General features: G+C 38.9%; 1 protein-coding gene across 1 annotated transcript in view; it reads right to left on the reverse strand.

The window, feature by feature from the left end:
• Positions 1-13020, reverse strand: part of CCDC150 (coiled-coil domain containing 150) — a 49496-nt gene extending 36476 nt beyond the window's left edge. The window contains exons 1-8 of the mRNA XM_015813045.1: positions 12947-13020; positions 12662-12806; positions 10615-10785; positions 10049-10269; positions 8550-8728; positions 3395-3463; positions 2962-3078; positions 1651-1780 (exon numbers count right to left, since the gene is read on the reverse strand). Of these exons, the coding sequence (XP_015668531.1) occupies positions 1651-1780; positions 2962-3078; positions 3395-3463; positions 8550-8728; positions 10049-10269; positions 10615-10760 (862 nt within the window). The 5' untranslated portion in view covers positions 10761-10785; positions 12662-12806; positions 12947-13020. The remainder of the gene's footprint in view (positions 1-1650; positions 1781-2961; positions 3079-3394; positions 3464-8549; positions 8729-10048; positions 10270-10614; positions 10786-12661; positions 12807-12946) is intronic.
• Positions 13021-13605: the final 585 nt, after the last annotated feature.

Here is a 13605-nt window from a genome sequence, read left to right on the forward strand (position 1 = left end):
CATACATTGGTCACCACGATGTAAAAAAGGTGTTGAGACTCTGGAAAGAGTACAGAGAAGAGCAACAAAGATGATTAGGGGACTGGAGGGTAAAACATACAAGGAACGGTTGCTGGAATTGGGTATGTCCAGTTTAATGAAGAGAAGGACGAGGGGGGACATGATAGCAGCGTTCCAATCTCTCAGGGGCTGCCCCAAAGAAGAGGGAGTCAAGCTGTTCTCCAAAGCGCCTGAAGGCAGGAGAAGGAGCAACGGATGGAAACTGATCAAGGAGAGAAGCAACCTAGAACTAAGGAGAAACTTCCTGACAGTGAGAACAATTAACCAGTGGAACCACCTGCCTCCAGAAGCTGTGAATGTTCCAACACTGGAAGTTTTTAAGAAGAGACTGGACAGCCATTTGTCCGAAATGGTATAGGGCTTCCTGCCTGAGCAGGGAGTTGGACTAGATGACCTCCAAGGTCCCTTCCAACTCTGTTATTCTATTCTACTCTACTGTACTGTACTCTATTCTGTTTCTTTAATATCTATTGTATTCTACTCTACTCTACTCTACTCTACTCTACTCTACTCTACTCTACTCTATTCCTCCAATATCTATTGTATTGTATTGTATTGTATTGTATTGTATTCTATTCTATTCTATTCTATTCTATTCTATTCTATTCTATTCTATTGCATTCCATATTTTCTATTCTATTTCTATTCTATTCTATTCTATTCTATTCCATTCCATTCCATTCCATTCCATTCCATATTTTTTATTCTATTTCTATTCTATTCTATTCAAGACATGGCTGTTCCAACAAGCGGGACTGGCCTAGGATAATTTTTAAGAGGGGTTTTTAGAGGGGTTTTTAATCATATTTTAATCAGACAATTTAAATATTTCATTTTAATTAATTTTAACTTTGTGATTGTTATTGGTGTTTTTAATTGATTGTCAGCCGCCCTGAGTCCGCAAGGAGAAGGGCGGGATATAAATTCGAATAATAAATAAATAAATAAATAAATAGATCACTCACTAAGACTTTAGGTAGCTGGTTCCATCATCACACTACTTTAAAATTATGGTAATAGCAGATGTATAATGCAATCAGTTCACGAGAGGAGCGTTGGGCTTCCCTCAATGAAGACCTTCCAGTAAAATTTAGATGTTATTTTCTTGACAATACTCTACCACTGGAATTCCAGCAGACTGGACCAGATGATCTTCATCTTTATGATTGAGTGGCTAATCACCAATTTCTCATTTATTTCATGAATGACTTTTCAAGTATATTATAATTTTTTGTCTTTCCCAAAAGCAGCAATTTTTCAGATGGTATTCGTTTCATTCTAAATGTGGACTAGCATTTATTTTTGCTTACAAGCCTTCCTATGTTTGGATTTCATGCCTGATAAAACATAACTTCCACTTCACTGACTAGGGACAAACTTCGTGCAACTATCTTAGAACTTTGACTTATACTTTCTCTGTTCAACAAAACTGGTCCTTTGTTCCCTTGAAAAACAGTTACAGCTTAAAAGAAGTCAAGAAAAAAACAGCAATTAAAGACATTTCTAATTAACTGATCTATCATTGATCATCAAGTGATAACCAGAGTTGGTTTAAGAAATAGAAAACATCCAATACTTTGATTCCAATACCTAGGTCAGTTTTAAGATGTTCACATTCCTGCTCCAATTGATCTATCTTTTCTTGTTCTTTCTGTAACGTCTCCTGAGATAGCTGAATATTATGGCGTAGAATGTTACAATCCTGCTGCAGAATTTGCACCTGTAATGGCATTTGAAACATGCATTCTGTAAAATATAGGCATTTCTTAAAACAATTTAAGAAATATGAAAAATGAACAAGCTAAATGAAATTAAATTATTCAGTTGAATAGCTTATCATGCTATTATCATGTATTAACCCTGAGGATCAGGATGGGAATACCAACAAATTTGAAGAATGATTCAAAAGCAGATTTGAATGCTGGCTCATGGCCACATTTTTAAAATTAAAAAAAAATCAATGTCCAAAGGCAGCAATAGTATGTAGTGATATCATGGGAAGAGAAAGATTGGGTGGGCAGGGCTTAAGGAAATTTTGGAGGATTTTGGTGGGTGGCAGGAATACTGAAAGTCATGCCACTGAAAATCATTGGGGTTACCAGGGCTTTTTTTTCTCACAGAACACCCAGAACGGAGTTCCGGCACCTTTTTTGGATGGAACCTTGTAGGGTAGGCAAGGCGGGTTGTATGACATGTGTGAGTTCCAGCACCTTTTTTTTTTCAGAAAAAAAGCACTGGGGGTTACCATCAAATTTTGGTTGTGTAATTTGGAAACTGCAAAATGGGGACTGGGATTTGTTGTCCACTTCAGATATGGCCACCTACTTCCAATGACAGCTGACCTAAAACCCATCATTTAGACTGATGCCAACCCTGTATCTGATGGATTATACTAACGAAACTTAATATACACATAGAATTTGTTCATGATCAAATTTAGTTGATTGCCAACCTCTGTCAAAATCTGGCATACTAGCCAGGTAATGTAGACTGTGATGCTGGACAACCACCCAGTAGACATATTCTATGATTACTTCTTGCTAGTCAAATAAAGCATACGTTTTTCCAAATTGCAGCATGCTGACTACTCTCAACTGAATGAATATGAGTAACACATAGGTGATCGAGGGCTGGCAAAGGAAGGTTTTCTTAATGGTATGCAATTGTGTGCACATTACAGATGGCCTTCCAGCCATCTGCTTCATAGGGGAAAAAATGAACATTTTTATACATCAATGTTTGCATTAGTAAATTGTCTTAATAAGCCTGGTTGTAGCAGCAATAGTAATTTAATATTCCGCTTTAATGGTATGCTGCTGCAATCTTACACGTCAATATTAGTCCCTCAGCATCCTGCAGGCACATTCTTTGGTCACATCCTAGCAGAAAGGCATCTACTACCTGCTTCCGTTCTTTTTCCACCATTGCTTCCATATCACGCATCTGATAAAGAAGGACCACCTGGTCTTGTTCCAAAGACTCCCTTGTGCTGGACTCCTTGGATAATTTCTCCATTATCTGAAAAAAAAGAATGTAATGTAGAAAGGCAACACAGAAGACAAATCTGGGGGTCTCACCTTGCAAATCACAATTCAGAGACTTGGACAATATACTTGATGGACATGAAATATGTGTTCTTAGTCTGAAATGGTTTTATCTTTTCTCTGCAAAAATAAACCTAGCTTTTCAATTGAAAACCTCTTCCCAAATGATAACAGGATCTCATGGAGAATGTTCTAAGAATCTTCAGCTCATGCATTCCCTTGTGCCTATAGCCCTGCCTTATCTAGTACTTTTTAAAATGTATTACTCTCCAATTTTCTTCTGCTCTTACCTCTTGGAGTTTGTTGTTCATTTTTTCTTTTGTTGCTCTCAATTCTCCAGCTGAAATGGTTACATCTCTCTGCAAAGATCAAAACAGCCCCTTTAGACAACTCTACCAAAATGTGCAAACATTTTTCAAAATACTTTTTTATAGCCTTTAGCTGTGAGGTTTGTCTGCAGGTCCAATAGCCTCTGGCATTTGGATTTATGGGATACAGCATAGCTTTCTTAAAGCCCTTTTTAGTAGTCAAATCTCTATCTTTCCCATTACCATATTTTCCGGCGTATAAGACGACTGGGCGTATAAGACGACTGGGCGTATAAGACGACCCCCAACTTTTCCAGTTAAAATATAGAGTTTGAGCAAGAGAAGGGGGGGGGGAAGAGAAAACTTGATGAGTAATTTGCCAAACCACATGTGTAAAGGAATAAAATAGAATACCCGTATTTTCCGGCGTATAAGACGACTGGGTGTATAAGACGACCCCCGACTTTTGAGAAGATTTTCAGGGTTTAGAAAGTTGTCTTATACGCCGGAAAATACAGTAATTCATTCTTGAACCTGCAACTTCAATACCATTTAAATCAATGAAATCGATGCAGCATACAGGTTCCACCAATATAGAATCATATAGGAATATGAACAGAATTAAAAATGTTTCTATAAATTGCAAAGTATGTAATCAATAAACAATGTTATTGTCAGCAGTCTTCACTCATAATTTATTCCACAATGCTCTCTGAAACAGCTACAGTTTTTACTTGCTTCAGAAAATCAAAATGTTATGTTTTGGACTACCGGTAATCCTTAGTTAACAACCATTGTTTAGTGATGGTCTGAAATTACAATAGCCCAGAAAACTGTGACTTAATACCAGTCTTCATAGAGGTGCTGATTGTAGCATCTCCGTGATCATGACTGTGATTCAGGCACTTGGCAATCATTGTGCATATACAATGGTTGCAGCTTCCTGTGATCATATGGTTGCCATTTGTGACAGTCCCAGCCGGCTTCTGACAAACAAAGTCAGTGGGAAAGCCAGAAAGAGGTCACACATTGCAGTCATATGATATTTCATTTAACAAATGGGGTGATTTTTTTTTTTAAACAAATTTTATTGTTTTTTTAATTCTTAGAACAAAGTGCTCAAGACACACCGTGGTGCTGGGGTAATCAAACATCCAGAAATAAAACCATATATGAATAACTCAAATCAATACATCAAATATTCCCTCTCTATTTCCCTCAAATAGCATAATATATTTAAGATAATCCATTTCTAATTTAAATTTCTATAAATCCTAAACCTGTTTTAGAGCTTTGTAAATTTACAATTACCATAATCAAATTTAACTTTAAATAAACACATTATCAATTCAGGTATCCCTTCCAGATATATTCTAGTTCTTGATCTCTTAAATCCTTAATTTTATCACAAGTCTCGTTTATTTCTTCTTCCACTACACAATATATCTCCTAATTAAAATAAAATATTAGTCTACCCTATACATATCTAATCCATCCATCAATCAATCTCTTTAAGATAACAAGATAATATCAAACCTTAAATCATTTCGGTCCATTGGACAAGATTCAAATTTCATCCAGTTAATTATCATATCTAATAACATCCATATTATCAGACAAAAACATCATCTTACTAAATTAACATACTTGATTAATTATTGAGTCAATCCAGATCTAAAACGCCTCTTCAATTTTCTTCATTCCATTACATAGTAGTTTTCATACAAATAAACCTATTATTCCAAAAAGTACATTCTTAATCTATTTAAGATATATATTCTAATAATCACAAATGCAACTGGGACTGCTAGAACTGCCATTGTAAGTTGGCATGGTCACTTCACTTAACAACTACTTTGGCTACTGATGGAATTGCTAGTCCTAATTATATTCATTAAACAAGGACACTCCACAAGTGCCCGTGGATGTTATAAAAAAAAAAATCAAGAGGGCTGCAAAGGTGTAGCTGAAATACCACCTATGTTTAATACGCATTATCGATGCAAGGCACATAAAAAACAGGCAGAACCTTGATCACACCATTGCAGCCATCTTCTTGACTTTTTTGACCACTCACTGCCAATATCCCAGGACTAGTCCTATTTTCTATGGATATTTTATTCCACAACAGGGAAACTCCAACAAAGAAGGCTTTCTTCCCTTATGGAGTTGAGGACTTTTAGTATACGTTCTTTGCCTGAACCTTTTGGGCAGGCAGATTCTACTTAGAGTAAACAGACCTGCATATAACCGGACTCCCAGCCATATAGAGCTTTATAGTTATGATCAGCAACCTCAATGGGATTGGGAAGTAAACCAGCAACCAATGCAGTTCTTGAAATACTGATGTACAATGACAACAATAGGTCATTCCTGATTCTAAGTGGTCCTCAAGGGCAGTCCCATGTAGAAGAAGATACATAATTCAAGTATGAAGTGACATAACCACCATTGCACCACCCATTCCAGGAAAGGCTGGAATTGGCACAAAAGTGAAGAAAAATCCTCATTCTTATGGCCCTGCTGGACTTCTGATGAGAAGGAAGAGGAAGTACAACCAGGGGCTTCTATGGATAACAGTCCTGGAGGGTGGGGGAGGGGGCGTTGATTCTAGTAGAGTCGAAGCCACTAACTCCATCCTGCCTGAGGCAGGTCCACCTAACCCGCAGGACTCCCCGTCTGAAACCATTCACAGCCTCTCAGATTCTGAGAGTCATTCAATCAGTCCAAGCAGAAACATACTTAAAGATGCAACATCGTAGGGCCGGCTTCTGAACATCAGATAGACTGTCCAAGAAGTAGGCTAGCATCGAATGAGTAATAAACTTCGGCTGTACATCTGGATGACGGCTCAGCATGGTTTATTTATTGGCCTCAATCCCTGAGAGAATATGCTGAGAATAACTTTTCAAGCCTCAGCTCTGTCACGTTCACCTTCTGCCAGGCTTTGAACTCTGGATTCCACCTCATAGCATCTGTTAACTTCTCCCTTGGATTTGTCATTTTTATTGGATTCAAAGCCTTGACCTAGGTCAAGCCGTGACCATCTTTAGCTATAAAAAGGACTCTTTGCTTCTGAAAGTTCTGCCTGCGTTTCCCCAACACGCTATCTGGTTGGCTGGCAGCCAGCAGTACTGGCCCAGAAAATTCATTGCCGTGGCTTCTACCTGCTCTTCTAGCAGAAACAGGTTCTGGAGGAGCATGACCCCATCTAAAGCTAAATCTGATACCATCCCACATTCTCAGCAATGTTCACACACACCCCTAAAGGATGTTGGAGACCAGGTTATGCTGTTCTAATATGGCCGGTCCCTTTAACAAAAGGGCACACACTAGTGCCTTAGTAAGGACAGTGGCAATTCTACTTCCCACAAAAAGGTACTTATCATAACTTGAGTCCAGCTTCTCCCTAATTGCATGCACCAGCCAAAAAAGGTAGGGATCCAGCCCATTGTTGATAGAGTTCATCTGATCAAGGATTCTTCATCAGGATTCTTAGGCTCAAATTCCTCTTAGATGACATTGAAAACATCACCCCTCCCAATTGTTTGACTTCTGTCCAGCTGGTTTCTACATTCAAGCAAATTTTATCTGCACAATGTCTAGCTATCAGGTCACTGCAGCTCATTTCTAGTTCCTCCGGCTATCCTTTTCCAAACAATTCCAGGTCATTATAAAGAGCATCACTGGACAGATCATTCCACAAATCCAGTAAAGACAGGTAAATAATTGAACTGAACACCTTTGCTACCACAATGTAGATACAAACCTGAATTTATACCCATGCCCACTCAGATTTGCTTTGTTTTCTGTCAGTGTTACTCTGTCTAGAATATTTTTTTGCCCTTTCTCATTTTGAAGCCTCTTAGAAATCCAAAGAGCCTCTCACTGAATAGAAGAGCTATCTTACTATGGGACTTATTACTTTCATATTCCCAAAGATTAAGAAGGCCCTCTACAGCAGGGGTCCTCAACCTTGGCAACTTTAAGACTTGTGGACTTCAACTCCCAGAATTCCTCAGCCAGCAAAGCTAAGCATTGCATTCATAATACCATATATTATTTTGAATTGTTGAACATATTCCCTCTTGCTACTATTGCCAAACTTTACAGATTTTAATATTTATGTGTGTGAATAGATATATGTGCATACACATCAGATAGATTGTACCACAATGCATTAAACCTAATAGTATTATAACTTCACATAATGAATTGGGGAATCTGTCAGGAACTACATGCTACAAAATCTGTAAAATTTAGGACAGGGCTAAAAAGCAAGGAATTTCAAATGAGCAAGGAAACAGGAACATATACAACTGTACTTGAAAGAATCAAGAGTATTTATTGAAGATCCCCAAATCCCAACTACTGCATCTCATTCAAGTCTGCTTAACTTTCCTCCTTCAAAGAGAATCCTTGCCAGGACCAAACATCTATCACTTCATTTTTTTTTCCTGTTAGAATGATGTTGATCTTTCTCTCTCATCTAATATAATTAATACATCTAATATCCTAACCAATCTATGTGGAATGACTATGAGACAATCCATTTTTATTTCTCTGGCCAGTGCAAGTAAAGCCATAGGATTTCTGGCCTCTCTGTAAATAGCAAGAAAAACAATACCAACAGTGGGGGAAAACAATACTAACACTGGAGTCCTTGGTGCTTTCTGAGCTTGGTTGTTTGCCTGCAAACATTTCATTCATTCCAAAGGGGCAAATCACATCCCTCACAAAAATTGTATATAAAGAGGGAGCAAAACCCTCTCACTTACACTGATGATGTTACCTAGTTTGGTAATGAAAGCTCAGAGACAACGCCACAGTTCAACTTGAGCTACATATATTCTCTTCTATTAGGAGAATACTATGAGCTATTCCCTTTAAGTAAGGTCCATGCAAGTAATAAGCCACAATTATTTGCACTAGCGTAGTGTGCTATGTGGACCCAGCTACTGTAGTTTGAAAATGATTGATGCAGATGAATGAACTGAGCCAAGTATACCTTAGTAAAGAAATCATGGCTTACCACATTGTGTGAATTCAGCCCTAGTGTTCCTTTTAAGGCCAGTAATGGAATAGCATGATTTACATTAAACTGGAGATTAAAGAAACAACAGAAAGAAAACTATACTTTTGTTGCAGTTGCCATTTCTAGGGCAGCGCTTAGCTTCTGCACTTGATTTCTGGCTTTTTCTTCCTCTTCTCGAGACTCCTTCAGCTGCTGGCACAGCATTCTCCCTTCCATTTGCAGCACCTTTAGCTCTTCCATGTGTTCCTCCTGTATTGTATTCAGCCGCTGTTCTAAATTGGCTACAAAATAGTAAGGGAGAAACTGAGTCGTATTATAGTCATATTCAATAAAATTGCCCAAACTTCCCATAAGAGGCACTCCAAAAGGTTTATCAGATAAAAAAGTTGCCCACTATCCAAAAAACACACTTCTTATGATTCGATAGAAAGCATTATCCTGAACTAGAGATTTGGATCACAGATTATCCTGTGTTGCTGTTTCGGATGGTAATAAGATATTTATATCCAATCATATAAAAACAGAAGTATAGTTGACTGGGGCTCTCGAATTGCCTATCCAAGCTCTCTTTGCAGTCCTCAGAAATCCCTCAATTCAAGATTGCTAAAAGCTGAGAGCACATTTACTCGCTATGTTATGATGGGAAACATAACGGTAGATAGATTAGATAGATAGATAGATAGATAGATAGATAGATAGATAGATAGATAGATAGATAGATAGATAGATAGATAGATAGATAGATAGATAGATGATAGATAGATGATAGATAGATGATAGATAGATAGATAGATAGATAGATAGATGATAGATAGATAGATAGATAGATAGATAGATAGATAGATAGATAGATAGATAGATAGATAGATAGATAGATAGATAGATCACAGTTAAAAAACAAAGAGGTTCCTTAAAACTCAGGTTTTACCAAACTGTGTGATGCAGCTATACAACTTTGCATTCTTTGCTCCTCCTCACAAATATTAATGGTGGTCCTTTGTTACCAAACTTCTATAAATTCCTGAATCGTACAGAGATGAATTGCTTTTCTGCATAACTATATTATATTCATACTGTTCTGTTACCCAATAAAGCTCTCGAGCTACACCAGCAACTGCTGCTGTGGAGAGTATAGATTCTACACAAAGGAAAGAAGGTTATACAGGTAGTTCTTGACTTATGACTACAACTGAGCCCAAAATTTCCATTGCTAAGCAAGACAGTTCAGTGAGTTTTGGCCCCTGTAACGATCTTTCTTGCCACAGTCGATGGGTGAATCACTGCAGATGTTAAGTTAGTAACATGGTGGTGAAGTGAATCTGGCTTCCCCATTGACTTTGCTTGTCAGAAGGTTGCAAAAGCTGATCCCGTGACCCTGGGACACTGCAATTGTCTTAAATACATGCCAGTTGCCAAGCACCCGAATTTTGAACAAGTGACCATGAGGATGTTGCAACGGTCGAAAGTGTGAAAACGGTTATAAGTCACTTTTTTCAGTGCTGTTGTAACTTTGAACGGTCACTAAATGAATAGTTTTAAGTCAAGGACTACCTCTAATAGCATGTGTGTTGCTGCAGTTTTCCATTGTCTTTCTATGATACCTGCATGCTTTGGATTCAATTCCTTTTCTGTTTGTAATCGGAATATGTTCAGTTTTATGGTCTGGATGACACTCTCCAGCCGGCATATTCGATTCACCAGACTTTCACAAGTTCTCCACAATGAGTTATTTGCTCCAACAAACGCTGTCCGAGCTTGGACGGGGCTGATGGCCTGGTGGTCTTCAGAGTTCACCGGGTGTTTCGAAGCTAAGAGTTCCATGCTGGAAAAAGGCCAAAAGAATACCTATTTGTTGGGAATCATCACTGGCGTCTCATCAATGTTTAATGTAATTATCTAAGCCACAAAAAACTATTTCACATTTCTCAAATTATATTAATTCAGCAGCCAGATTAAATTAGAATAGAAAAACCCTGTTAATAATTAAATACTAAGGGAAGAAGCAACATGAAGCTCGGAAAGAGAAAAGAATACAGAAGAAGGCAAACTCAGAATTAAACTTGCATTCTTGAATAAATTTTCCTAAAAACAAGTCTCATGAAATTACCGTGGAACTTACTACTAAGCAGACATACCGAGGATTGTACAAGATCCATTTCAATCATACCTGTGTCCGTTCACTCCCATTTTCTGCAGATCATTCAACAGTGCACTTGTCTCCTCTTCCACTACTTTCATTCTTTGGTTCAGCACAACAAAGGTTTCAGGAGCCGTTGGTTGGACATCCATTGGGGAAATTACTGGTCTTGCCATCACAATCTCAGTTTTCAACTAGTATCTAATTTAAAAACAATTAAATTTAGAGGTAGTAGTTACAAGTGCTCTTAAAACCAGCTCATTAATCACTGAAAAAGATATAAACGATAACTGCAGAGAGAAATGATTAAACAGTTTTTATAATATACATATATTTTAAAAGTAGTGAAAAGAGATAATTTTATAGTCAGCTGCCACACGCTATTTTTTGCATGTCTGGAGAATGGAATAGTTGTGATAAAAATTAAACAGTGCTAGGATTTCTGGTTTTTTCCCCTTGGTTTTTCTTTTAAATATCAGCTGTAGGACACTATATTTTTATCTTTCCCAACTCAGAATAGCAAGAAACTGCTAACAAGTTTTAGCTTTTATAGTCAGAAGCAGTTTCAAGAGTGAGGATTGGAGGTTACGCATGCCCCAAGAGCCTGTCCACTCTTATCCTGTAATATGGGAATAGAGTATCTCTCTTTTCATGAAGCTGAGTTAAAAAGATAGGTTTTCCTAATTTTTTTTGATAATTCAATAAGTAATTCAAGCCAATAAATGCCAGTAGAGATTTTTCAAACAAAACTTCTGAAAAAAAAGAGAAGCAGCTAGTGGTTTTTATGACATTACTCTTGTTTACAGTAAATAATTTAACTATAAACTTTCGTAGCCTTGAAGCAGAAAGAGGAGACTGACAATACAGAGTATTATTTCCAAAGATACATTATCACTAACATCATGACTACTCATCCCTTTTGTCCGATATACTGAGCCATCCAGATCTGGTATACATTTCATTTGATATTAAATCTCTATCAAAGCAATGGGATTCACTCAAAATTCAGCTTGTTCTAAAAACTGGCATATTTGACAGTTCTGAGTTTTTCATTCTCCCTTAAAAAAAAAAAAAAAAAAAGATCCAGAACTGATTAAAAATAACCCATTCTACTGCCCAGAAGAAACTTAGCAAAACTATTGCACGAGTGGCAGGGTCAATCTTCTAAACGCCGGCGTTTTTAATGCAGAGACTACAGAAGAATTGCCTTTTCTTAAAACTGACATTTTATTCTGCGTTACTTTATACTTCTTGTATGACCCAAAAAAGTTCCTTTTCTGATATAAAAATATTTAACACGAACCAAGATTGCTCTTAATCACTGCAGCCAGTGGAAGATCGACCCACTACAGAATGTTATTGTGCTGTTGATGTGGGTGGGCTCCTCACACCCTAAAGCTCGGCAAAAAAAAGTCAGTTGTGCCCACTTTCCCATGGTGGTTAAGTCCTGCTAAATCCAGCAGACAACCTTGCCTTGCCATCATGAACACAGCCTCCTGGATCATGCTGTAAAAAGCACCATGAAGCGGTATATAAGTCTAGGTGCTATTGCTTTCTATATATCTATATATCTATATCTATATATCTATATTATATAAATAAAAATGTAAATGTTCGTTTGTTCAAAATCTTAAATCTCCGAAAGTTCTCCACCGATTGCTTTGAAATTTTGACACAACATTGCATTCGAATACGCGCGTGTTTTTATATACCTATACTATATAGATGTCACACCTGTGACAGGTTAAAAACATGCTTTTTTGACAAGCATTGTGAAATCAAACATATTACAAACGTGCGCTTTCTCCTTTCTTTCTTTTCCATTTAACCAAACTGAGCCACAGCATCGCGTGGCCGGGGAAAACAGCTAGTTATTAATAAAGAGCCACACTATGTCAGCAGCTGAAAACACGATTGAAGACATTGCCAGAAGGAAGAGAGCGCTTACTCTCCACATCAGGGCTCAAGGCACAGAGAATTGGCAACAGACCGATGAGGAAAGTCCTCCTCCATGCCACGGGCCATCATTTTAGAGCAGAGTCCGTGCACGGGACATCCCCCTTCAAAGCTGATTTACCAAGGGAGGATCCGCATCTCAGTCATCAAGCCTGCGTGCAACTGGAGGCTCCAGATTCAGCGCCGGTCATCTTCACTTACAAAGGCAGCTCTTTCGGCCTCGACAAGAGCTGACTGGCCGGACGGGCAAGGGCGGATCTTAAGTCCTAGATATGACCGAAAGGGGATTAGTTAGCAGGGCGGGAGCTTCGTAGGGTCAAAAAGAAGCCTGGAGTCAACCTTTATTGCTTTCTCTCCCCCACGCCCTCAAGCTCTTCCGCCTGACCCTGTAAGCCGCCCTCCTCACCCCCTTTCCAGGAGCGCAGGAGCTCGCCCGACAGACCCTGATGTCCCGCGGCCCGGTTTCCATGGAGCTCGCCTTGCAGCTTCAAACTCACCCGCTTCCCGGGAGAGCGCCGTCCCACGCAGGCGCGTCGTAGCTCCCGCTGCATTGTGGGATTCGTAGTCCCGCCTCTCCCTCCTTTAGCGTTCGAGAGCTGTTCTTCAAAGAGAGGTGTTAGGAAGGTGACGCAGGCAGGCGCAAGGAAATTGATCTAGGACAGGGGTAGGCAACCTCGGCTCTTTTATGACTCGTGGACTTCAACTCCCAGAATTCCTAAGCCAGCATGGCTCAGCTTGGAAACCTCTCCCTTTCCCCTCAGCATGGCTGGCTCAGGAATTCTGGGAGTTGAAGTCCACGAGTCATAAAAGAGCCGAGGCTGCCTACCCCTGATCTAGGAGAAGAAAAGCATTCTGGGTGCTGCAGGCTTTTGGAAGGATGGGGGGGGATTGTTGTGAGACGTAGGAGAGAAACGCTGCTGCTTGCAGTTACGGGGCTTTTTTAAAGGGTTGCAGTTGCTTGTGCACTCCTGCAGCCTGGACAGAAGGAAGCAAAAATAATTGACAGGCCTTCACAGAAGAAGAAAGCCAGGATGAAGGAAAATTAAGACCGCGCGGTGTGGGAGT

Source organism: Protobothrops mucrosquamatus, unplaced genomic scaffold (genome assembly GCF_001527695.2).
Source record: "Protobothrops mucrosquamatus isolate PMUCROS unplaced genomic scaffold, P.Mucros_1.0 scaffold129, whole genome shotgun sequence".
Classification (NCBI taxonomy): Eukaryota; Metazoa; Chordata; class Lepidosauria; order Squamata; family Viperidae; genus Protobothrops; species Protobothrops mucrosquamatus.